Source organism: Eurytemora carolleeae, unplaced genomic scaffold (genome assembly GCF_000591075.1).
Source record: "Eurytemora carolleeae unplaced genomic scaffold, Eaff_2.0 scaffold477, whole genome shotgun sequence".
In the NCBI taxonomy this organism is placed as follows: domain Eukaryota; kingdom Metazoa; phylum Arthropoda; class Copepoda; order Calanoida; family Temoridae; genus Eurytemora; species Eurytemora carolleeae.
The window spans coordinates 41,137-67,580 of NW_019396365.1; the positions used below are offsets into that span (position 1 = coordinate 41,137).

At 31.9% G+C, this 26,444-nt stretch overlaps 3 protein-coding genes across 8 annotated transcripts in view; 2 read left to right on the forward strand and 1 right to left on the reverse strand.

Annotated features, from left to right (window-relative positions):
* Positions 1 to 734: 734 nt before the first annotated feature.
* Positions 735 to 17,346, forward strand: LOC111701783 (folliculin-interacting protein 1; the record flags this gene model as incomplete). Its single annotated transcript, XM_023473200.1, is given in 23 exon segments — positions 735 to 812; positions 1,399 to 1,471; positions 2,397 to 2,531; positions 3,657 to 3,719; positions 4,275 to 4,377; positions 5,420 to 5,524; positions 5,608 to 5,684; positions 7,102 to 7,265; positions 7,575 to 7,636; positions 7,980 to 8,043; positions 8,323 to 8,431; positions 8,685 to 8,790; positions 10,695 to 10,832; positions 11,092 to 11,222; positions 11,337 to 11,443; positions 13,273 to 13,366; positions 13,602 to 13,694; positions 14,113 to 14,210; positions 14,633 to 14,746; positions 15,161 to 15,248; positions 15,476 to 15,525; positions 16,100 to 16,213; positions 16,706 to 17,346. Coding segments are annotated over 22 exon segments (2,148 nt in total). The 5' UTR covers positions 735 to 812.
* Positions 17,347 to 17,890: 544 nt separating this feature from the next.
* The window catches only part of LOC111701782 (cadherin-23), a 29,104-nt gene continuing 20,550 nt past the window's right edge, over positions 17,891 to 26,444 (forward strand). The window contains exons 1-5 of the mRNA XM_023473198.1: positions 17,891 to 18,052; positions 18,184 to 18,304; positions 19,760 to 19,838; positions 21,603 to 21,668; positions 21,874 to 21,931. Of these exons, the coding sequence (XP_023328966.1) occupies positions 17,956 to 18,052; positions 18,184 to 18,304; positions 19,760 to 19,838; positions 21,603 to 21,668; positions 21,874 to 21,931 (421 nt within the window). The 5' untranslated portion in view covers positions 17,891 to 17,955. The remainder of the gene's footprint in view (positions 18,053 to 18,183; positions 18,305 to 19,759; positions 19,839 to 21,602; positions 21,669 to 21,873; positions 21,932 to 26,444) is intronic.
* Positions 22,047 to 26,444, reverse strand: part of LOC111701784 (uncharacterized) — a 10,333-nt gene continuing 5,935 nt past the window's right edge. For all 6 annotated transcript variants that reach the window (XM_023473203.1, XM_023473204.1, XM_023473206.1 and 3 more), the window contains 10 exons: positions 26,200 to 26,237; positions 26,071 to 26,123; positions 25,289 to 25,367; positions 24,723 to 24,796; positions 23,496 to 23,551; positions 23,269 to 23,333; positions 23,048 to 23,131; positions 22,675 to 22,746; positions 22,485 to 22,588; positions 22,047 to 22,230 (listed from right to left, as the gene is read on the reverse strand). In XM_023473203.1, the coding sequence (XP_023328971.1) occupies positions 22,166 to 22,230; positions 22,485 to 22,588; positions 22,675 to 22,746; positions 23,048 to 23,131; positions 23,269 to 23,333; positions 23,496 to 23,551; positions 24,723 to 24,796; positions 25,289 to 25,367; positions 26,071 to 26,123; positions 26,200 to 26,237 (690 nt within the window). In that variant the 3' untranslated portion in view covers positions 22,047 to 22,165. The remainder of the gene's footprint in view (positions 22,231 to 22,484; positions 22,589 to 22,674; positions 22,747 to 23,047; positions 23,132 to 23,268; positions 23,334 to 23,495; positions 23,552 to 24,722; positions 24,797 to 25,288; positions 25,368 to 26,070; positions 26,124 to 26,199; positions 26,238 to 26,444) is intronic.

Here is a 26,444-nt window from a genome sequence, read left to right on the forward strand (position 1 = left end):
TTTTTACGTAAGAGATTGGAGTTTTTGGATCACGGTGAGTTAAATTTGTCTTCTAAATCACGACAAATCAAAGTATATTTTATGACATTTTGCATGTTTTCAATCATAACTTCTTATTTCAAGAGCTATTGAGTTCTGCATTTCTAATATGTAACCAATTGAATTCTGCCCTTCATACTTGGGGGTAAAATCTATAAGAAAAGCCACCAGGTTGCAAAGTTATACCAGTAATTTTGCATTAATTTTACCTTTTCTTGTTTCTAGATGAGTTCTTGGACTTCATATATTTTGAATGAATTGTCACTTGGAGGTTATTTAAAAGAGAATTAATATAATTTTGCTTTGTGTTGTTGATTTATAAATTTACAAATATCACCAAGTAAACATTTCTGTTTTAATAATAGAAAATGCTTGATTTGTGATGTTTTATTATGAAGCAGAGATTGAATAGTTCAGGGAATTTTGATATTTATTTGGAAGATATTTAGAAAGGATCATTGACAGGATTATCCTTTAATAATAATATTTTAGATGGATGATTACTGGGAATCTTACGGCGGTATTAAACCAGGAATGAGTTTCGAAAAAAATTTAATTATTCTTTTAAATTATCTTTTCACCCTATACACAACAAAGTATAATTTTACAACAAAATATCATAAAATCAAAAGATTGGGAGAGCAAAATGTTTTTGAGCTGTTGGGGGGGGGAGGGGTATATCTCTATTTATTTATATTGTAGAAGGAAAGGAGTATACTGAGATAAATGATGGATATGGATTTCTCTATGTTCCTCCTGGAATAGAAGTTAAGGTAAAGCCAAAGCTTGATGAATTAAAAAGTTCTTATTCAATCTGACAAAAGAGGTCGGAAACATATAAAATAACGACCATCAGTCATGAAATATATATATATATATATATATATATATATATATATATCTATATCTATATCTATACACAGGATTACCCTCAAACAATGAGACTGTAAAGACGACCCAAAGCTCTAAAATATGACGATTTGAAGCTTGATGTTTAGCTTCTACATACAATGGAGTATTTTGATGGTTTTCTAAAAGATTAAGCTCAGAAATAAGTCAGTTTTGTCCTACAAGGAACCCTGAATGCAAGAAAACGGAGTAAGCAAATCGTCCCTGAAGTCTCACCATTTAAAGGGTAACCCTGAATAGTGAATATTTAAATAAGAGAACATTCTTTTTAATCGATAGTTGAAAAATAAATGTGGTTTACTTTAAAAATCTTTTAAACAACATTAATAGAGGAATTTCGTTATCAATCTCTCACTGTCTGCGGGCCTCCCCCTCCTCATATGTATACAAAAATATAAAGCAAGATTTTTTTGTGTTATGATTTTGAATTTAAAAATACCGTATTTGGAGATGTACAGTGAAATGATTCTTGGATCTGTTGCTGTAACTCATCATACTGGAAACTTCAAACTTCACGCTTTAGGTAAACTATTAGATTGGTAACTATTAGTAATCAGGAACAATATTTTCAATGTTTGGACAGATTGTATTGAATGATCGATAGTAAGTTAACTATTTCATAGAAAAATTAGAAGCAACATTCAATTAAAAAAGTAGAAACAAATCAAATCTCATTTGCTAATTAAGAAACTAATGAAACCCAGATCATTAGAAAGGTAAATTTTTCCACTTTTTCGAAAAATGTTGATATTGGTTTCAAAAGATGATTCTCGAAATGCTCAATACCTTTTGATATTTCATAAATTGTTTGATTAAAGGCCCAAAATCTACGTTTTTTGGATTCTCTAACAAATATCTTTAAAAAACGTTTTTTGTGTGACCTTAATGATATTTACGGTATTTTAATGATATTTACGGTATTTTAATGATATTTACGGTATTTTAATGATATATACGGTATTTTAATGACATTTGCGGTATTTTAATGATATTTACGGTATTTTAATGATATTACGGTATTTTAATGTCTTGTCGATTTTTTGTTCTCACTTTGAAAAGTTGTTAAAAAATCCTAAATTTTTAAAGTAAAAAAAACTCATGGACTTGTGCAAGAAGGATTTGAGCATTTTGATCAAAAATCTGCCCAAAAATTGTCTGAACTTATGGTTAAAATTTGGCCCCCTCCTACCCCTAGATTTATTCTTGTATACGCCATTGGATATAGTTGTAGGAGAGGTAGAAGCTATATTTAAATTTCAGTTTTTAAATAGAAATTATTTTATAATAAAGATGTGTAGTGTAAGTGTTTCCTAACTGTTTTATGAGTTCAAAACAGTTAAAAGCATATACTTTTTACCGAAAAACATTTCTTTTCTCGGTTAAAATCGAATTTTGAATATTCATTTGCCAAATACTTATTTTTCTACTATTTAGTTAATTTCCTGTAGGAGAAGGACGAATGTTAATGTGGAGCAGTATAGTTCAGGCTCCAAAACTATCCCAGGGACAGAAATCTAGTGATTCTAGTCTCGGCTCCTCATTCGGGTGCTCTTTAGGATCCTTTAACAACTCAGCTACAGAAGGTGATTTGTGGTCATATTTAGGCAAATATTTTATTGTAATTTATAGTAAATTCCTGTAAAGTAATTAGTGAAATTAGATACTACATTAACTATAGATTTTTGTTATAAAAAGCCAGGATACATTGAAAAGCCTCAACTTGAAAGAATTTGTTTCTACATATATTATTTTTATATATTTTATTTCAAACTTAATGGATTGACATCTTTAAAGATTTTTTGCAGTATCCTTTAATTAAGTTCAAACTTATTAACGACAGCTAATATGTAATTGTCGTTTTTCCATCAAAAAAGTAGCAAGCCTTTCCCATTTTCTTGCTTGCCTTTTCTATAAGAGTTGTTTTCTTAGATGGAGGGGTTAATTAGTTTAGCTCCTAGGATCCGGATCTCGATCCGAAACAAATTAGGGATTCAAACAGAATAATAGAAAAAAATCACAAAAATCTTAACTGCCGATTTACATAAAGTTATTCCTGATAATGGTAAAAGTTTAACTCTAGATTTTAGAGCGGACCCAGTTTATTATTTGTATAAGAAATTGGGCCAAACTTTAGAAATATTTATTTGCTGGATTGGAATCCAGGATCCACTTAAAAATGGATTTGGATTCAGGATCCATATCAAATGATTTTGGATCCAGGATCCACATCAAAATTAATTCCAATCCGGGATCCACATCAAAATAGTTTCGGAAACAGGATCCACATCAAAATGGATTTGGATCCAGGATCCGCATCAAAATGAATTCGGATCCAGGATCCACATCAAAATGAATTTCAGTCCAGGATCCACATCAAAATTTTCAAAACTAATTCGGATCCAGGATTCACATCAAAATGAATTCCAATCCAGGATCCACATCAAAATAATTTCGGATCCAGGATCCACATCAAAATGAATTCGGATCCAGGATCCGCATCAAAATTAATTCCAATCCTGGATCAACATCAAAATGAATTCGGATCCAGAATCCGCATCAAAATGAATTTCAATCCAGGATCCACATCAAAATTTCGGATCCAGGATCCACATCAAAACTAACTAGGATCCAGGAGCGACATCAAAATGGAATGCATCCTGAGCACAACTTTAAGGAGTATTCCCTATTTAGTTTTCATATTTGTTAAGAGATGGGGTTTGGTATGTTTCCTGATATACTGGAGAGAGATCCAACAAATGGAGCAGATACAGGAATTTTTTATTGAAAAGAAATAAAAAAGCATCTTTTTTTTGTTTCTTGGGGACAAATCGAATATTTTTTTATTTGTTTATTTTCTTTAAAGCAACTTTAGGCTTTTTTTTGAAGTGACCCTCCATGCAAAGATGCCTGATTTTGAAATTGAACCCTTCAATCCTTAATCTGATCAAAACCGTGAAAGTTAACATCGTTTTTTAATCAAAAATTGTTTCTCTCTGTGAATATCTCCATTGTTTCTATTTTTATTTAAGGTGCCAGTAATTAGGCATAAAATAAACGATAATCAATCAATCAATTACAAGCAAGAAATGTGCAAGTCACTTTACAGAGAAACCTACATTGAAATTAATCCGTTTAAATAGACAAAAAACTGCATATCTGTTATCTAATTCATACTTGATCAGGCAAAGCTTTTACGGGTACCATTGTAAATCGGGCATTGTCATCTTTGCATTAAAGGTCACTTAAAATTATGCTTAAAGTCCCTTTAATTTATTAGTTAGAAATTGATTTATACTTGGAAACATAATAGTTTATTAATATTGAAGATTTAAAAAATGTAGCGGACTCCGGATGTTTTCCATCCTTCCCCAGCTCCAGCAATATTGATGCATCAGTATTCAACCAACCAGGAGAACAATCCTATGCAAGGTAAATAATTAATATACATTTATTGCTTCAAGATGTAAATACATGATAAATAACGAGTGTATAAAAGAAGAGGAAGATGAGTAGGTCTTCTCTGGGTCTAGAATCCAACGCTACTGATTTGCGGATTTCATAATCCTCTTTCGGTAATTTCATATCCTCTACAGAAGTCTTTTAAGTCTCGAGCATAGAGAGAGTCGAGACTGATAATTATCTCCTTTTAAGTTTTTACGGAAAATGAGCAGAAGGAGTTCTGGTGATAATTGATCATTTTTCATAAATAGATATTTGTGAATTTCTGATCTGCCCCCTCCCCACTACTTTATCAAGTGGCCATTTGAAGAGATCAGTTGTAGATAAGGCTAGGCAGGCAAAATTTCAACCTGTATAGAACTGGCGTCCAGAATATCTACGAGTATGTTAAAGACTCTAGCTGAGTTGTTTGATAGCTCCAGAGGTAGCTTGGTAACCCTTGGGTGACATGGAAACGCCTCAACACGGAAACGACTCAACACGGAAACGGATCAAAAATTATTTTTGAGGCATTTCCGTTTTTTTAGAAATTCAAGGAAATCCCTCAAAAGTTCAGAATTGTTGAGGGATTTCCGAATATTTTGTATCCGTTTCCCAATATTTAGAGTTGAATGGTTTCCTCTTTTTTTTGATAGAATCCCCTCAAAAATATTGGGAAATCCCTCTAAAATATTTGAATAAAATAAAGGGGAAACGGATATACAATTCTGGGAAATCGATCAAAAAAAAGAGGAAACTCCTCAAAATTTGAATTTAGAGGGATTTCCGAAAAATTTGAAGAAATCGCGGAAATGCCTCAAAAAAACCGGTTTTTAAGGGGTTTCCGCGTATTTTTGATCCGTTTCCGTGTTGAGTCGTTTCCGTGTTGAGGCGTTTCCATGTCACCTAACCCTTGCTAGTCTTAAATTCTCTGAACTTACCTGTAAAGTAATGTAGATAATGTAAAAGTATTTATCTGTCTTATAACACATCTATAATATTATTTTTAAAACTATTATCTAAACCTGTTTAGACGATTATCCTCAAATATTGATATTCCTGACTATGGCAGCCTATGTAGCCTACAGAGACGTTTCCTCACAGCAGTTGAACCTAATTTGTCTTTTAAAGAAACAGGGTAAGAGTTCATATATAATTGATGGTGTGAATATTTTTTTATTTATGTATTTTCATTTCCATCTTTGATATAAACCTTTCTAGAGAATCTTCAGATGTTTTCAGTTTACCAGTAAGTCCTTCATCATCCTTTCAAAAGGGAGATAGTTCATATAAATCAGGTAAATCATATTTCTAGGTTCTTAAAGGGAGTGTTCGCGAAAAATGAAAGGGGGTATAGGCTTAATGCGATAAAAAAGCGCTTTAGATCGCTACTAATCTTACTTCTATCTGTTGCGTCTATAAGGAGAAAATTGTTAAAAACGACTAATACCGAAGAACGTAGTGTCCATACAAATTCAGAAAGATGCAACATGCGACTTAGACCGTAAAAAAATCAATTTAATTTTAAACAAATCATTCAGATATTACAACCTATAGTCATTGATTATCTTTCGCCATATTTGTATCAAATGAATTAAAAAGGCATTCCACCAGACAACTTATGATAGGAGAAAAAATCTTCTGTAACAAGATGGAAAACAGCAAAAACTTACCCTAACAAGTTATGAAGTGAGAACTAAATCAAAAGGAATGTTAAACATTTTAATACTTTCACGCACACCAGTTCATCTTGGATGTTGTACCCTAACAAGTTATGAAGTGAGAACTAAATTAAAAGGAATGTAAAACATTACAATACTTTCAAGCACACCAGTTCATCTGGATGTTATACCCTAACAAGTTATGAAGTGAGAACTAAATCGTAATGTAAAACATTACAATACTTTCAAGCACACCAGTTCATCTTGGATGTTATACCCTAACAAGTTATGAAGTGAGAACTAAATCAAAAGTAATGTAAAACATTATAATACTTTCAAGCACACCAGTTCATCATAGGATTTCAAAAGATGATGGAAAATTCAAGCCTCAAATTTTCAAAGTCGGAACTGACATTGTGATCAAAGGGCTGACAAGTTATAATGTATTAAAAGTTTCTAAAAGACTAAATTCATGAAATTTTTATTTTCTAAAATTGATTTGGATTTAAATAAAGAAGGTGATTGAAATGAAGTATCAAAAGTGTAAACATCGTTGAAAATTAAAAAGAAAAACATGCTGACCAAACATACCTTATAATGTCAGTATGATTGTAAATGCTGACCAAGCATACCTTGCAATGTCAGTATGATTGTAAATGCTGACCAAACATACCTTGTAATGTCAGTATGATTGTAAATGCTGACCAAACATACCTTGTAATGTCAGTATGATTGTAAATGCTGACCAAACATACCTTGTAATGTCAGTATGATTGTAAATGCTGACCAAACATACCTTGTAATGTCAGTATGATTGTAAATGGCCTATCTAGCTGGCCGAACCAGATACAATAAGCTGTCTTTACTATTGAGTCTACCGGGACAAACCATGATGATATTTTTCCAACATTGTCTTTAATTTGAATTCATTCATAAATATTGTCCATTTGTGACATTTTCCTAGCATTACATTTGTTCCCTTTTTTTTTGCTTTTACATCTTCAGTTAATCTATTTTTGTTATATTGTAAAAATTATAATTTAGATTTGTTAAGGTTCTGATTTATCTAGCAGAATATCAAAACGTGGACGGAAAAATGCTCTGCTAGGATTAGGGATTATAGTTGAGTTCTCAACTTCAGAGTTCATCAATATTTTCCTCGCTCATTCATCTATAGTAGAGGACATATACTCTCATTTACTCATGAGGGTCCAGCAGGTAATTAATTTATTGCAGCAAGTTACTTATGAATTAAAAGTTTTATATTCCAGGGATTATGTGACTTTGATTTACCAGTGTATTCTTTCTTTGATTGATGTAATTTTACAACTTAGTTCTTGCTTTATTGAATCTTCTAAAAAAACTACTGATCATGAGTTCTTTATGTCAAGGACTACAAATAGATTTTAAGCCAGTCCGGTCTCACAAGTCAATAGTCAAAAATTGAACTTGAAATTGAATAGTTTTGACAAAATATCTTGACTGCTGTGAGTTATGTTTAATTAAAAAATCAGTTCCTATTTGCAGGCTTACATAAGGAAGAAGAGGTTTGTTGTTACTGTCTACAATGGTTATTTAGAATGCACTAGGAACATACTACTTACTTTGTTTTTATCAATTGAAGTATGGTATACATAATTAATATAAAAAAGTAAATTAATACAATAAGTTCATTTTGTTTTTTGTTCAAATTATAGAAATAAAATGGGTTTATATTAAATTCTTTTGATCAATAAAATTTAATTGAGTAAGATCATTCAATAATGAAAATTTAGTTTGCTCAGAAAAATGATGTTTATTAACATAAACATGCTGTCCATCTCTAGGTATATGATATAATATATGACAACAGATTGTATAAATGAATCTATGAACATGATGTAAAATGTATTTATTTGCATTTAAAAAAGTGTAATAGGTATGTACAAACAGGATGATTAATAACATGTTCTCTGTACCACGACTTAAGATGTCTGCCTGGCAACTAACTATTCAGGCACTATAAAGACTTTTCTAGATCAGTAATTATGGGAACCACTGCTAAATGTGTTATTGAAAAATTAATTCCCATTTTAAACAAGATGTTTAGTGATGAAGCAACAAAATATTTCTAAAATTTTGGAAGACATATTTAATATGTTCAAGGTATTTGTTATAGTTAGGATTTACATCTAGTAAAGAAGCAAATCAACCAGTTCAATATATTTGTTATATTTAGGATAATACATCTAGTAATGTAGCAAATTAACCAGTTCATGATATTTGTTATATTTAGGATAATACATCTAGTAATGTAGCAAATCAACTAGTTCAAGATATATGTCTACTAAAGAATTTGTTGGACACAAAAGAAACAAATTTTATGTTCTCAACATTACTGACAGGTATTTAAATGTGAACATAAAAGAATTTAACAAGCTCTGATGTTAAGCTCTAGAGCTAAAGTCTTAATATGAATTTATAAGCTTAATAAGATTTGTAATTAGAAAAAAGTCATAAGCAATAAAATGTAAGAGCTTTTGCCAGTTAACTGATCTATCAATGGTTGAATTTTAGTATTTATTTTTCGTCATTGCAGGTTCAATCTCTGAACTATGTGAATTATTCAATTTTGTAAACAGAGATGGTTTCTCCTAGGTGTGTTGACTCATCATCTTGGCTGGGTATCAACAGTGATGCCAGGAAGTAAACCAGGGGTTAATATGCTTCATAAACCTGCAGTTCAGGGGTTGGATCAATTCAGGTAGTCATTTAACTACTTTTTTGAATAGTTAAAGATTATAAATTCACATACTATTTATTCTTTTTCTTAATGATCTTCTTTATTAAAGGTCTTACTTAACCTTTTCTGAAGTAGTTAAGAATTATTCATTAATAATAACTGTGGGAAACTAACAGCGGATTCATTTTTAACTGAATTGAGATGCTACAAAGATCTATGTGGGACCTGGTGAAAAAGTTTACAGGACGAGTTTTCCGGATCAATTCCATGTGGAATAATCGTTCCATAACTTATTTCAATGTTCTCTAGTATGACCAATGGGTCTGACCCATCCCCCCAAGATAAGCACTGAGTACCTGAAATATAAGTTTATTCCCATGGTTGACAGCATTTGAATGAAAATCTAAGATTTCAAAATCTTTGCGATGGCTGGCCAGAGATTGGCAGACAAGGATCACATATGACTCAACCAGTCTGCCTTTAGCTAAACACCAGGGGCAAGAGACATAGGTACATCCGAACCTGTTCTTGAACCTATTTCCCAACTCTGCATTACCTGCCCGGACCCAACTACTTAATCGCCCTAGATGCATTCACGAAACCCTGAAGCTGAAACCATCTCCACGGCTGGGATGCCACAATCACCGTGGTATTGTCTCTTAGAACTTTATAACAAATCTGACTGCTCTCTTCAACAAATAAGTGACTTTCTTTAATCATATTCAAATTGAATTGGATATTTAATGCAATCATTCCCAAAGGAAACTCACATAAAACAAATTAAAGCCGCTCATGTCATCTTTGTGGTCTCAACCCCTAAGATTTAGTTTCCTGTCAATTCTCATGTACTACCAGTCTCAGAAACAGCTCATGGGTTCCCAGATTATTATCATAAAGAACTGTTATATTGTTGGGAGTGAGCAATGGTATGATCCAACTAAAAAGCAGCATAAAGAACTGTTCTAGTCGAGAGTGAGCAATGGTACGATCCTACTAAAATATAAAGAACTGTTTTAGTCGGGAGTGAGCAATGGTATGATCCAACTAAAGTGCAGTATGAAGAACTGTTATATTGTTGGGAGTGAGCAATGGTATGATCCTACTAAAGAGCAGCATAAAGAACTGTTATAGTCTGGAGTGAGCAATGGTATGATCCTACTAAAATATAAAGAACTGTTTTATTGTTAGGAGTGAACAATGCATGGTATGATCCTTCTAAAGTGCAGTATAAAGAACTGTTATATTGTTAGGAGTGAGCAATGGTATGATCCTACTAAAGAGCAGTATAAAGAACTGTTATATTGTTAGGAGTGAGCAATGGTATGATCCTACTAAAATATAAAGAACTCTTTTATTGTTAGGAGTGAGCAATGATATGATCCAACTAAAGCGCAGAATAAAGAACTGTTATAGTCGGGAGTGAGCAATGGTATGATCCTACTAAAATATAAAGAACTGTTATAGTCGGGAGTGAGCAATGGTATGATCCAACTGAAGTGCAGTATGAAGAACTGTTATATTGTTGGGAGTGGGCAATGGTATGATTTTACTAAAGAGCAGCATAAAGAACTTTTATAGTCGGGAGTGAGCAATGGTATGATCCTACTAAAATATAAAGAACTGTTTTATTGTAAGGAGTGAGCAATGGTATGATCCTACTAAAGTGCAGTATAAAGAACTGTTATATTGTTAGAAGTGAGCAATGGTATGATCCTACTAAAGAGCAGTATAAAGAACTGTTTTATTGCTAGGAGTGAGCAATGGTATGATCCAACTAAAGAGCAGTATAAAGAACTGTTTTATTGTTAGGAGTGAGCAATGGTATGATCCTACTAAAGAGCAGTATAAAGAACTGTTTTATTGCTAGGAGTGAGCAATGGTATGATCCAACTAAAGAGCAGTATAAAGAACTGTTTTATTGTTAGGAGTGAGCAATGGTATGATCCTACTAAAGTGCAGTATAAAGAACTGCATGGCATGTTGGGGTTTCCAGTCAAGCTTGCGAAATCATTCATCTTATCCTCAAAACCAACATTGTCGAAAAGAATTTTATTTGTTCTTAGGTGAGATCAAATATTTTATACTTTTCTATCTGTCAGTGTCCGTTTGTTTATTATTCAATGATTCCTCTCTTTAAAATCCAATAAATATTTTGTATCTTTTCGAACATCTGTTGCCTGTCTATTTTAAACAAATTTTTCATATTTTCCCTGTTTTATGATTTTCTTTGTCTCCTATTTTTTGTTTCCTTTTCCCATCATTCCCGCAAAAGTTCTTAGTCATCAGTTTTTCGTTCAGCCATTGGAATTTAATTTATTTTAGTTATTTTATTCGTTGTTCCTTGGTGTACAAAAAGAAGCATGAAACAACAGAATCTTTAACAGAGAGCACTGAGTACAAATCCTTCTTACTGAGAGAATGTACTAGTTCCAGACAACAAGGGATTCCTTTAGGTATCTTAATCCTATTTTATAAATATTACCCTCTTTCTGAACACACATATATTTAAATCTAGTCTTACTTTTACATTCATTTAATAAGTAGAACTTGATTGTTAATTTATATAGGTAAAAGTTTGTCTAGTCCAACAGTTAACAAGAAATTTCATTCTGAAGTAAATATGCTGGAAGCTTTAGATCTTTCAGCTTCATCAGATACACTCTCTAGATCTCAGGTTAGATATATCCTTGTTCAGATACATCAGATACACTCTCTAGATCTCAGGTTAGATATATTCTAGTTCAGCTTCATCAGATACACTCTCTAGATCTCAGGTTAGATATATTCTAGTTCAGCTTCATCAGCTACACTCTCTAGATCTCAGGTTAGATATATCCTAGTTCAGCTTCATCAGATACTCTATATCCATATCTCTAGTAGGAAAAAAGTAAGGTTAAGTTTCTCCTGGATAAATATGCCATACCATTAGGAGGAATGGAGTAAGGTAGGGTTTCTCCTGTGTCCGAATTTAATGAATTTAAGCCGCGTCTAAAATCCACCAAAAACCGGTTTCAATTGAGCTGTGGCTTAAATCTTGAAACATTGAATACAATATTAAGTGAAACCAACCATATTTCAGCCGCGGCTTAAATTTAAGCTGCCGCTCAAATTCTTTAAATTCGGCCTCTGGATAAATATACCATATCATGAGGAGAAATGAAGTAAGGTTGGGTTTCCCCTGGATAAATTATCCATATCTCTAGGAGGAATAAAATAAGGTTGGGTTTCTTCTGGATAAATGATCCATATCTCTAGGAGGAAAGGAGTAAGGTTGGGTTTCTCCTGGATAAATGATCTAGGAGCAATAAAATAAGTTCAGGTTTCTCTTGGATAAATAATCCATATCTCCAGGAGGAATGAAGTAAGGTGGGGTTTCTCTTGGATTAATGATCCATATTTCTAGGAGGAATGCAGTAAGGTTGGTTTCTCCTGGACTAATCTCCAGGAGGATTTGAGTAAGGTTGGGTAGCTCCTGGATTAATGATCCATACATATTTCTAGGAGAATTGGAGTAAGGTTGAGTTTTTCCTGGATTAATGATCCATATTTCTAGGAGGAATTAAGTAGGGTTTGGTTTCTTCAGGATCAATTATCCATTTCTTTTTTCTAGGAGGAATGGACTAAGGTTGGGTTTCTCCTCAATAAATGATCCATATTTCTAGGAGTAATGGAGTAAGATTGGGTTTCTCCTCCATTAACGATCATATCTCTTGGAGAAAAGGGGAAAGGTTGGGCTTCTCCTCCATTAGCGATCATATCTCTCGGAGGAATGGGGTAAGGTTGGGTTTCTCCTGGGTTAATGATCCATATTTATAGGAGAAATGGGGTAAGGTTGGGTTTCTCCTGGATTAAAGATCCATATTATTAGGAGGAATGGAGTATGGTTAGGTTTCTCCGGGATAAATAATATATATATCTCTTGGAGGAATGAAGTAAGGTTAGGTTTCTCCTGGATTAATGATCCAAATCTCTATGAGGAAGGGGGTAAGCTTTGGGTTCTCCAGGATTAAAGATAAATATTTACAGGAGGAATGGAATAAGGTTGGGTTTCTCCAGGATAAATTATCTATATTTCTAGGAGGAATGGAGTAAGGTCGAGTTTCTTCTGGATTAATGATTCATATTGCTAGGAGGAAGGGAGTAAGGTTGGGTTTCCTGAAGAGGAAGGGATTAGGGTTTCATTTCTCCCGGATAAATGATCCATATTTAAGGAAGGAATGAGTAAGGTTGGGTTTCTCCTGGATAAATTATCCATATTTAAGGAAGGAATAAATAAGGTTGGATTTCTCCTGAAGAGGAAGAGATTAAGGTTTGTTTTCTCCTGGATTAATGATTCATATTTGCTAGGAGGAAGTTTCTCCTGAAGAGGAAGGGATTAAGGTTTGTTTTCTCCTGGATTAATGATTCATATTTGCTAGGAGGAAGGGAGTAAGGTTGGGTTTCTCCTGAAGAGGAAGGGATTAAGGTTTGTTTTCTCCTGGATTAATGATTCATATTTGCTAGGAGGAAGGGAGTAAGGTTGGATTTCTCTTGGGAGCTGATGACAACAGTCCTGTATTTAAACATACTCATCACGACAACTCAAGCAGCAGAAAAGGTTAAAGCTTACCATTCAGTAACATAGATTTTTACATGGTATCACAGCTATAATCAAAGAAAAAAATATTTTTTTATGACTTGCAGAATAAAATGTACATTTATTTTGGTGCTAAGCAATTTAATTTCAGCTGTAAATTTGGCATTAGATCAAATTGCCTCATTAAACGAAATTATTGCATAAAGTCAGAGCGAAGGGTGTGCTTATGATGTTACTGAAAAAACTAACTATTTAGAAAGTTTGTTCTTCGGTGAGAGTGAATTGAACCAGGTTTATCTGACTCATGTTCCCTTCTCCAGTGTACAGTACACAGACTCTATACCTGCAGGTATATACACAACAATACATACAAAGACGATGTAAATTCTTCTGGGAGCTAGTTGTACCCTTGATATAAAACCTTGCACGAAAATTCCGGGTTCTTTATTACATTTTTTATTTTTCACTTAAATGATTTTTGTGGGTGAAAAATTAACTAAATGATTCAGAATTTCTATTAGAATAAATTTTCTCATGCTGCAAGACACTGTACAGTGTACAGTGTACACTGGTAAACAAATGGAAAAATTTTCAGATAAATTATAACAGTTGAGCATGCTCGATCTCAATAACAATGTTAGGTTATAGGAATAAACAAATACATTATAATTTTGAGGACAGGGTGTCATTTAAGAATAACACAAGCTCCAGGAAAGGGGTTTAAATATTTTTTAACAATAGGTTAAATCACTCATTTATTTGCTAAGATTTGGCCTCCTTGATCTGTTTATCTGACGAGTTTATGCCTGGAAGTGTACTTCAAGCCTCCTCTCCTAGTAACAAAGCTTGGAAATCATATGTTCAGGTTAATTATTCAATAAGTTGATAACCTACCATCTTTATTATATCTAGGATAAATTATTTGTATCTAGGATGAACTGCTTCTTTTATCTTGTATCTAGGATGACCTGCTATCTTGTAGTATGATGACCTGCCATATTGTGTCTTGGATGACCTGCTATCTTGTATCTAGGATGACCTGCCATATTGTATCTAAGGTTACCTGCTATCATGACCTGCTATCCTAAATCTATGAAGACCTTATATCTTGTATCTATGATGACCAGCTATCTTGTATCTAGGATGACCTGATGTCTTGTATCTATGATAACCTGCTATTTTTTTATCTAAGATGACCTGCTATCTTGTATCTATGATAACCTGCTATCTTGTATCTAGGATGACCTACTGTCTCGTATCTAGGATAACCTGCTATCTTGTATCTAGGATGACCTGTTAGCTGTATCTGGTAACTCCCATGTATCTGGATTAGCTGATGAGTGTGTATGTGTAGTGGCAGATGTTGATAATCATGAAGTCAGTATAGTTTCTGCTCAACAGGTATTAGCATATTTTAGCTATATTCTCTCCTCTCATAAATGCAGAACATTGTAATTTTTATACAAAAGCGAGATTGAGAAAGTCTGTTCTTTACGGATAATGTCTGTCTGATTCCGTAAATTGCATTTTTTTTAAAGTTTAATTGTTTTCAGAAAATTAACGCCAACCGAAATTTGTAATTTCTTATTTACTTCTGAATTATGATTAAACGACTGTATTTAAATGAATAAGAAGATTTTGTCACAAACTCTAAATTTGTATCCCTATATCTTAGCAACCTAAAATGGTGGATAATTCAAACTCAAAAAGTCTAAATTTGAGATATCAAAGGTTTAAATGTTACAAATTGCAAAGATAAAGGGATTAGAAAATTTGAGTTTGTGACCGGAACTCAGTTCCTTTACGTTGATTAAGGTTGTGGTTGGAAGATCCGGGGTTCCGGTTCCTATGTCTCCTCTTGTGGCAACCACACTTGAAAACTTCTGTGTAATTGTGGAACTAGGTGACTATTAATATAGTTAAAATAATCAGGGCGATACAAAGAACTGTTGTGAATCTGACATACTTCAGGTCGTTTGAAGTTATGACTAAAGTGGAGTTTTTAAAAATTAAATTTGATTTTTTGATCTGTTCATTTTTTAACATAACATTTTTACGATTTTTTTTCCGTTTAAAACTGCAAGTACTGCAGTATCTATTCATATCTTTGATTTATATCTTGAACCCTAGGTTTATCTACTGAGGATTGTTTAAACTATTTAGAGGATCAGCTACAGCAGGTTAAACTTTTTTATTTTAATATTCATCCAATTGTCTGTCCAATTCATCAAAGCCAGCACAAGGTTTTACTACATGTATATTTACTCGCACTAGCCCATCTAGAGTACCCAGTGCATTGTACATTGAACCTAGCGCGTTTTATGCAACAAATGAGGCCGGCTAAATCCTTGTGTACATACATCAATAATAAAATGTCTCAGATAAATACTGGAAAATACACTTTTATTGCGGTATAAAGATTAAATCACTGTAATTGTTCACTGTACGTGATGCTACATACTACTGTGTATTTTCCTGGTATACAAATTTCATATTTCACAGCACTAAAAAAGTTGTTCACATTTATTGTTTGGATCTTTCATTACTCAATTTATGTACACTATTATAGTACATAGTGTCAGCTGACTACACTACACTACAGAATATTGTTTAGATCTATCTTTTCTCGTTTACACTATCTGAGTACATAGTTTCAGCTGACTACACTACAGAATATTGTTTAGATCTATCTATACTCGTGTACACTATCTGAGTACATAGTTTCAGCTGACTACACTGCAGAATATTGTTTAGATCTATCTATACTCGTGTACACTATCTGAGTACATAGTGTCAGCTGACTACACTACACTCCAGAATATAAGTAAACATCTTCAAGTTGACCCCTGCGATGTTCCACTTCTACTAGTAAGTAAAATTATTAGCTTTATGTCCATAAAAGCTTAATATGCTCATCCAACTAAATATGATGAAGCACCGAGCCTTTAATCGTGTAGCATCAGTCTTAAAATTTTGTTTCTAAACTCATAAAACGTGAATTTGGTTCGGTGCTCCCATCAAAATTGTTGCATGCAAATTTCAAAATTGAAAGCTAGATAAGATGGTTCCAATAAACATGGAAACTAATGAACAACCAGACACAAATATTTGATCCATACTGTTATTATGATGATTATTAACAATCAACCTAATATACAACGACCTGTAGGTTGAAATAAAATGAAAACAGGGTTGAGCTCCTCCACTTGCCCTAGTCTATATGGGATTCATACATTCATAGAGAAATACCATATTTTCTTTTACGGAAATCTCTACTCGAAATTTTCTTTGAATCCGCCATTTTTAAAGATACGGAGACAAAAATATATTTTTTGAACTATTTTAATATGAATAATTTAGGCTGTTGCGTCTACGCATACCCCTGCTGTTGGAAAGAAGTTATCCCTAGGATTTACATGATAAAAGATACGCCAGGAGGCTGGAACACCGGAAATTCAAGTTCTCTTGAAGTACCGGGCCGCCATAGGGGCAACTACAGAGCGTTCCCCATATCATATTGAATTTTCTCCAATTTCTTAAACGCCAAATTTCTACTTCAGCTGTATAAATTTTTTTAATGATTTGATATTTTTTTTAATTTTTAAATGTCGTAAAATCTGCATTATATCCACGCACAACCGGGGTATTATTGTATATTCGAGCTGGGCCAACCTTTGCGGTCCTAGTTTGGACTTTTCCGCCAATTTACAATTACTAAAGCGACAGACCTTCTAATGAAATCATGTCAGAGTTTTTCACCTTTTTGCCTCATTTCAGGATAATATTGTTATTTTTAATCTTGTTAAATCTTGTTTAAATGAGATGATAACAATTTTCATATAATTTAATCTAGTCAGAATAAAATTTATTTTTAATTCTATAAAAGAGAGCTTTGAGTATTCTTATGCTTTTATTTTCTCCAAGAGATGTGAATGTTTTGTACTGCAGTACATTTTATTATGTACATAATTATGGAGCAACGCAAGGAAGACTAGATAAAGGTACTATAGATGTATTTCAATTTCGCTAAATTTACTTTTAGCGTCGCAAATGTAATTGCATGGCTGCCTTGTTTTCTAATTATTTTAATCCGCGCCACTTCACTTTCTCGTAGTCTGTGTGATTTCTCTGAATGTCGTCTTATCTTGTGACAGGTAACTGCACTAGCGCCTACGGCCACAACTACCCCTACCACCACCCCACCCGTTATGTGTACTACCTGTTCGAAAGGAGAAGATAGTTGGTTTAGGGGGGAGTGTAAGAAGATTGAAATTTTTTATTTAATTCTTAATTTTTCTCCGTATATGAATACTGAACAAATTTGTTTCAATCTACACAGAAATCAATAATATTTTGTTCTAATCTACAAAACTAGACCCCCCTCTAGAAATTTTTCGGAGATTTCTATGCCTTGTATATTGGGTACAGACTACAGGGTGTGTTAAGCAATATAGTTTGTCCATATTCTAGAGAGCAAACAAGTGATTTAATATTTAAGGAAGCGTGTAAAATCTAAATTATCAATGTTACTTCCAGGTTTTACTTAAATTATATATCCAATGTTTATTTTTAGGTGGATATATTTAATATGAGAAACTGCTGAACCTAAAATGTCAACTTTAGTTTGTTTGCTATTGTGTACACTTAGTGTACTGCAATGTATATTTGCTCAGCAGCCGGATCCGAGAATTATTAATCAATCTCAAGGAAACAAATAATAATATTTAAATCATTAAATTATTATTTTCAAAGTTTAATATAAGTTCCAGGTTTAAAATCCAAAAGTTTTGTCTTCTGTCTATTCAAAATTGAATTTTGTTATTGTTAATATGGTGCAGGGGGAGGAGTAGGAGGAGGGGTAAGAGGTAACCAGGAGCCCCGTCTTCTAGAAGGAGGAGATCTTCAAGGTTTCTCCTTGTTTGAGAATACTCCCGTGGGAACTACAGTTTATACACTCAGGTAAAATTTTTCCAATAATAGTAGAACTAAGGAGAGAGGGGGACAGGGTTTGTAATAATAGTAGAACTAAGGAGAGGGCGACAGGGTTTCTTATATAAGTAGAACTAAGGAGAGAGCGGCAGGGTTTCTAATAAGAGTAGAACTAAGGAGAGGGGGACAGGGTTTCCAATAAGAGTAGAACTAATGAGAGGGGGACAGGGTTTCCAATAAGAGTAGAATTAAGGAGAGGGGGACAGGGTTTCTAATAAGATTAGAACTAATGAGAGTGGGACAGTGTTTCCAATAAAAGTAGAACTAAGGAGAGGGTATCAGGGTTTCCAATAAGAATAGAACTAAGGAGAGGGTACATGGTTTGTTTTTACGTTTTTGTGCAGACGTATTAGGACATCTCTTTATTGTAAATAATAGAAAATAGCACTTTTTCTTACAGTGCACTCTCTAGATTAGGTAATACAAAAAGTGCACCCTAGATAGATCTCAAGGCCTGTGTACTGCATGTATTATTATGTACTGCACAAAGGAACTGATAACTCGCCAGATTTAATGTTTCAATATATGCATTTTGTGCTAAAAAAGTTCAAAGTTTAAAATATCAAAGTTTTACATCCATCATTGTATTGGGATAAGTAAATCAGAGTTTGTGGGAAGTTTACAGTTCCTTTTGTATTCAAGTTTGTTCACATTCATCCCAGAAATTGCATTACACTTGTAGGGTTCTGGTCTACATATTTCTTGGCTACTTGATGCCTAATTTAAGAAGAAATGACTTGACAATAGGCTGTGTAGTGTGTACATATCTAAACTTAGAGAAGATGTTATAAAAAGGAATGCATTTAAGAACACTTAAACGAAAAAATAAAGAATTTAAAGAAACATATAAAAGATCTGAAGTTTAGAACAGTTAACCCCAGGTTATACATTATTCCCATGGTTTCATGGTTCATTTACTCCGCTAAGTATTCGGCCTGTTCAATCATGAAGTTTGAAAAACCAAAGAAAATATATTTGTTTCCACACGCAGCAATCTAATATCAGTGTTGTTAATTTAAATAACTGCTTTCTAAACTTTGATGCCGCGAAGCGCCTTTATTTTTAGTTATTTACAGGGTGTCCCACGAAACATGACAGTTGGTGAATATTATTGATTGTCTCTTCAATATACTATTTTTTAAATATTAAAGACTTTTTAAAGTCATAATAACAAATTCTTTTATTCAGACACTTTTTACTTTGAAATCAATTTTGCTATAAACTGATTGTCACGTGATATTTTTCATTATTCTCTTTGGTATCAAAGAACGTAACAAATCATAGAAGAAGGCATTTAAAACTATAAACCAACTGTCATGTTTCGTGGGACATTCTGTCAAGGCAAGGCTTTACATTTTAAAATAATTACACCAAGAATTTTTTTTTATTTGATTGATTTGTTATATAAAATCTTGATATTTGTAGGGGAGAGGATCCAGAGGGAAGTAGGATATCCTACTTTATCAGCGGAGATTTCTTTAGAGTAGATCGGGCTACAGGAGTTGTAAGTTTTTATTCAAACAATAAAAAATATCAAAAAAATATAATTATAAATGTTTTATTCTTTGTCTGATTGTTTCCAATTGGAACAAATGTTTTCATTTGAATTACTTTACAGAAAACTTGTTACAGATTTAAATATCACTGAGATCTAGACAACTCTGTTTAAATATCACTGAGATATAGACAACCATGTTTAAATATCATTGAGATCTAGACAACTCTGTTTAAAAATCACTGAGATGTAGACAACTCTGTTTAAATATCACTGAGATATAGACAACGCTGTTTAAATATCACTGATATATAGACAACCCTGTTTAAATATCACTGAGATGTAGACAACGCTGTTTAAATATCACTGATGTATAGACAACCCTGTTTAAATATCACTGATATATAGACAACCCTGTTTAAATATCACTGAGATATAGACAACTCTGTTTAAAAATCACTGAGATCTAGACAACTCTGTTTAAATATCACTGAGATGTAGACAACTCTGTTTAAATATCAATGAGATATAGACAACTCTGTTCAAATATCACTGAGATATAGACAACTCGGAATCATAGTCATCTAATTTTGAGACAATCTTGACTTTAAAGTGTTTCAAAGCTTTTGCCTTTGATTTTAAAGATAAAAAGCGTTTGTTTTTAGCATAATTTATACATTTTAGAGATGCAAAGCGTTTGATTCTAGCTTAAATTATACATTTTAAAGATGCAAAATGTTTGTTTCTTGCTTACGTTATACATTTTAGAGATGCAAAGCGTTTGATTCTAGCTTAAGTTATACATTTTAAAGATGCAAAATGTTTGTTTCTAGCTTAAGTTATACATTTTAAAGATGCAACGCGTTTGTTTCTAGCTTAAGTTATACACTTTAAAGATGCAACGCGTTTGTTTCTAGCTTAAGTTATACACTTTAAAGATGCAAAATGTTTGTTTCTAGCTTAATTTATACGTTTTAGAGATGCAAAATGTTTGTTTTTATTTTAAAGATGCAAAATGTTTGTTTCTAGCTTAATTTATACATTTTAAAGATGTAAAATGTTTGTTTCTAGCTTAAATTATACATTTTAAAGATGCAAAGCGTTTGTTTCTAGCTTAAATTATTCATTTTAAAGATGCAAAGTGTTTGTTTCTACCTTAAATTATACATTTTATAGATGCAAAGCGTTTGTTTCTAGCTTAAATTATACATTTTAAAGATACAAAGCGTTTGTTTCTAGCTTAAATTATACATTTTAAAGATGCAAAGCGTTTGTTTCAAGCTTAAGTTATACATTTTAAAGATGCAAAATGTTTGTTTCTAGCTTAATTTATACGTTTTAGAGATGCAAAATGTTTGTTTCTAGCTTAAGTTATACATTTTAAAGATGCAAAGTTTTTGTTTCTAGCTAAGTTATACATTTTATAGATGCAAAGCGTTTGTTTCTAGCTTAAATTATACATTTTATAGATGCAAAATGTTTGTTTCTAGCTTAAGTTATACATTTTATAGATGTAAAATGTTTGTTTCTAGCTTAAGTTATACATTTTAAAGATGCAAAATGTTTGTTTCTAGCTTAAGTTATACTTTTTAAAGATACAAAGCGTTTGTTTCTAGCTTAAATTATACATTTTAAAGATGCAAAGCGTGTGAGAGCGTGCACATCTCGTTTGCAGTGACTTATATTCAACCAAATATCTACATATTGTAAAGTATGATCGATATAACTTAGGCTGATTGATTGATGAGTTGATTAATTGATTGATTGATTAAGGTGACATTGTCTGAACCCCTGGATAGAGAACAATATTCCTCTCTTACTGTTGTCATAACACTTCAGGTAAAGTTTTAGAAGAACAGAATTATATTGTTTCACTCAAATTTTTTTTCATTTAAATTAGAATTGGGTCAGATTTCTGCATCATATGTTTAATGTATTTTCAGACCAAGAAGTTAAAATTCTATATAATCTACATTGAAAAATGAAACTAAAAAAATGAAATCTTCTCTTTTATCTCAAAAAACTTTGTAAATATTAATTTTAGGATGAACCGATACGTGGAGAACAGGAGAATCTAGTAGCTTTCAGGCGCAGTATTCAAGGTAACATCCTCCCCCCCCCCCCTCCTTCCTGATGCTTCTTCATCTTCTTTTTTTTCACACCTCTTGCTTCGTAAAAATGTACATGTTCCACTTTATTTTATAAAAAGTATGTTTGTATAAGATTTTTAATATTTTTATTTTCTTAAAGATAGTACAGTTTACAACTTTTCAGTAAAGTTTCGTAAATCCCATAGCTATGTAGAGCAGATTACTGTACTGTACATGGTGTACATGCTAGAAATGTCTGCAGGGTAGTTGAACATATTTAAGATTGAATCCCCTGGTATTGCCAGAATTTCCTAAACAAAAAGGATGTATAAATTGTAAAGGAATTGAATCTTTGCCACAGGCACAAACTCTGATTTTTCAAACCAATGGCATAGATATTGTAAACTATAAATTATGTTTGATTAAATAATATAAGTTTGAAATGTCATAGGTATACACCATCAGATTGAAAAGATGTAGAGATTAGAACATTTAATTTTGTTGCAAAGACTAGATTCCTTAAAATCGTAAAAATGAAAATAACTCCCTAATATAACGTAGTAACCTGACATAGCTGAATGAAAGTGTAAATTGAAAGGAACTGAACATGTAACTAATGGATGTTGACTTGTGGCAACACTGAACACATTTGTCAGAGTTCCACAAAACCTGAACATTTTTCAGATTATTCTATTGTATCATTTCTACATATATTTAATGTACAGTGTTCACAGTACACAGATGTGTATAAACACCTTGTATATGATGTTGGATCTTTTCCATCTTCATTTGCTTGAGGGATTAGGAGGTGATCTGTTCCATCAGTCCTGCTCAGTAAATATACAATATATAGAAAACTGGAAACCTCTTGATATAATTGCAATTACAAGCACAACATATAGTTTAACTTGACAAATGTATTTAAGAAAGTCAAGTTACAAAAAATTTCGGAAAAAGTCTCAAGACAAAATGTTTTCTTTCTTGAAATGATATGGGATTCGGGGATGCCAATTTAATCCTTTCAACTGAGGACTTTTTATTGTCAAATTTTAGGACTTTATTTACAAAATCTTTTATTTAAAGAACTTTCTTGGCAGTTAGCATCTTGAATCAGTCCCTCACCCCTACCTGCATGTTTGTGCTGTATTACAATCACTAGCACATGTCACTCCATTCAAATCATATCCATCGGGCGTAATCGTAGGGTTCAGTCTAACAGGAGAATTTTTGAGTTCATTTTTATATATCTTGTTAGAGTAATTGGGAAAAAAACTAGGAAAATTTATTAAAAATACGCGGGTTGGAATTGCTAAACATTTTTCTTTAAAATAAATAAAAAGTATTCATTCCTTAAACAACAGCTTCCAGTTTCTCTACGGATACATATAGTATAATCCAGACCAGATAAATGAACCTAAATAAATTGGAATATATGGAATCAAAATTAAAATATATAACCCTTAATTCAAACCCTTAAGGATTAATTATAAAGAAATAATAATTAAAAAATGTAGTAAGTTAGCTAGCTTAAAAACAGATTCGTTTTATAAATATGATTAAATATTGAAATTATTACCCGTCTTGTTGCTTCTGTGTTATAATAGTTGAAACTGGTAATGGTTCCGGAGTTCCCTAGCAATAATAAACATTTTATAAAAGTTGAAACTGGTAATAGTTCCAGAGTTCCCTAGCAATAAAAAACATTAAGGGTGGTAATAGGAATTTGAGAACATAAGAAATAAAAGAGTAATGCTTGGCTTGATGAATTTATTTGGTAAAAAGTTGGAAAATGTTAATGTTAAGGCTAGTAATATTTGAAGAAGGTAAATAAATAAGGGTTCCCTTGTGAGTTACAGAATAGTTAACATTAAAGAGTAAAAATTATTTGTGAATATAAAAAGTTCGGAAAGCATGAAATCAAAAAAAGAAAAAAATTTAATCATAAGAGTAAAAATAGTAGTCAAAAAATAAAGTTTCAGAAATACACACATTTTATTGCTTTAAATACTCAAATTTTTCTAAATGTGAACTCAAAGCAGTTTTTTATTTTTTTTTGCATGTTTCTAAATGAGTACCTGTAAAATACTGTGTAAATGAGTACCTGTAAAATACTATGTAAATGAGTACCTGTAAAATACTAAGTAAAAGAGTACCTGTAAAATACTGTGTAAATGAGTACCTGTAAAATACTATGTAAATGAGTACCTGTAAAATACTGTGTAAATGAGCACCTGTAAAATACTATGTAAATGAGTACCTGTAAAATACTGTATAAAAGAGTACCTGTAAAATACTATGTAAATGAGTACCTGTAAAATACTGTGTAAATGAGTACCTGTAAAATACTGTGTAAATGAGTACCTGTAAAATACTATGTAAATGAGTACCTGTAAAATACTGTGTAAATGAGTACCTGTAAAATACTATGTAAATGAGTACCTGTAAAATCCTGTGTAAATAAGTACCTGTAAAATACTGTGTAAATGAGTACCTGTAAAATACTGTGAAAATGAGTACCTGTAAAATACTGTGTAAATGAGTACCTGTAAAGTACTGTGTAAATGAATACCTGTAAAATACTATGTAAATGAGTACCTGTAAAATACTGTGTTTATGAGTACCTGTAAAATACTATGTAAATGAGTACCTGTAAAATACTGTGTATATGAGTACCTGTAAAATACTGTGTATATGAGTACCTGTAAAATACTGTGTAAATGAGTACCTGTAAAATACTATGTAAATGAGTACCTGTAAAATACTATGTAAATGAGTACCTGTAAAATACTATGTAAATGAGTACCTGTAAAATACTGTGTACAACCAGGAACACTCTGTCCACACTCCATATAATTGATTAAGAGTTCCCATCCTCTTCTATACAAATATATACCAGTCAAGTACAATGTTCAATATATAATTAATCTCACAAAAATGGGTTGATTCCTTTGTTGTACTGTCCCGTTCAACAGCCTGTAGCTGTATGTATAGTGTATACTGTACAAAACTTACTCTGACAGCCTGAAAGTCGGTTGTGTACTTCATGTTTATTTATTTCAGGAATTGTAAAATAACTTGGAAACCCAGTTTTGTCTGGAAATTAAAATTTCTCTATAAAATTCAACCCACTCAACTTAAAATTATTCTTAAATAAAGATAATTTTCGTTTTTCCGCAGTTTTCCAAAAAAAGTCAAAGGCAAATGCGTCAAGGGGTTCCTGAGTTATGATCGAACATGCAAGCAAACAAACGGAGATTACTACTTTATAGATGTTGCTAATCAAAAAAGTTACACATAAGGCAAGAAAGAAATGGATTATTAAAATTATAAAGTCAGAGTTTGAGGCAAAAAATCAGTTGTTTTACTGACCTGAACCCCACTGTTTGATCTAGGATAAACTTCAATTCAGCCACATCCCCCTCACTCACATCAAAATATATATGTTGACCTTCAAAATGAATATGTTTAAATACATAATAAATATGTTGACTTACAAAATAGATAAGTGACACACATAATATTTATGTTGACCTTCAAAATAAATATGTTTTAATTTATAATATACATGTTGACTTTCAAAATAGATAAGTTGAAACAGATAATATATATGTTGACCTTCAAATTAAATATGTTTAAATACAAAATAAATATGTTGACTTACAAAACAGATAAGTTAACACACACTATATATATGTTGACATACACAATATATAACCTGACATTTAAAATGTATAAGCTGAACTATAAAATATATATGTTGACCTATAAAATATGCCCACCTAGAAAATATTTACGATGACGTACAAAATATGTATGTTTTTTTTTTCATATTCATATGTTTACATACAAAATTTTTATGTTTCCATACAAAATATATATTTTTACATACAAAATATATATGTTTGCATACAAAATATATATTTTTACATACAAAATATATATTTTTACATACAAAATATATATGTTTGCATACAAAATATATATTTTTACATACAAAATATATATGTTTGCATACAAAATATATATTTTTACATATAAAATATATATGTTTGCATACAAAATATATTTTTACATACAAAATATATAATTTTACATACAAAATTTATATATGTGCAATGAAGATGTTCCCCAACAACAAGGAAGTGTTTCACCTGTACTGTTCCCACAAAGTGTTAAAGATGTTGGACTGCTTGTCTGTTGAATACTAGATAAGAATAGTTTCAGACTTTATTGTAAAAGAGAATAAATGTTCTGGGATTTATAAAATACTGGTTTCCTACCTAAATTTATCAGTATTGCACCTTCCCCCCAGATTTGTCTGTTAAAATAAAAAAAAATGATATTGTTTTTACCTAAATAGTTTATACAGCATAATTTTAGGTAACCTTTAGGTTAAAGTTATCATTAATAATTCACAACAACAATTCATAATCTTTCACTGGGTAAAATAATTTTAAAAATTAGCCCCCCCCCCACCAAAAAAAACCATGGGTGATGGTTTTTGATAATGAATAGGGGGGGGGGG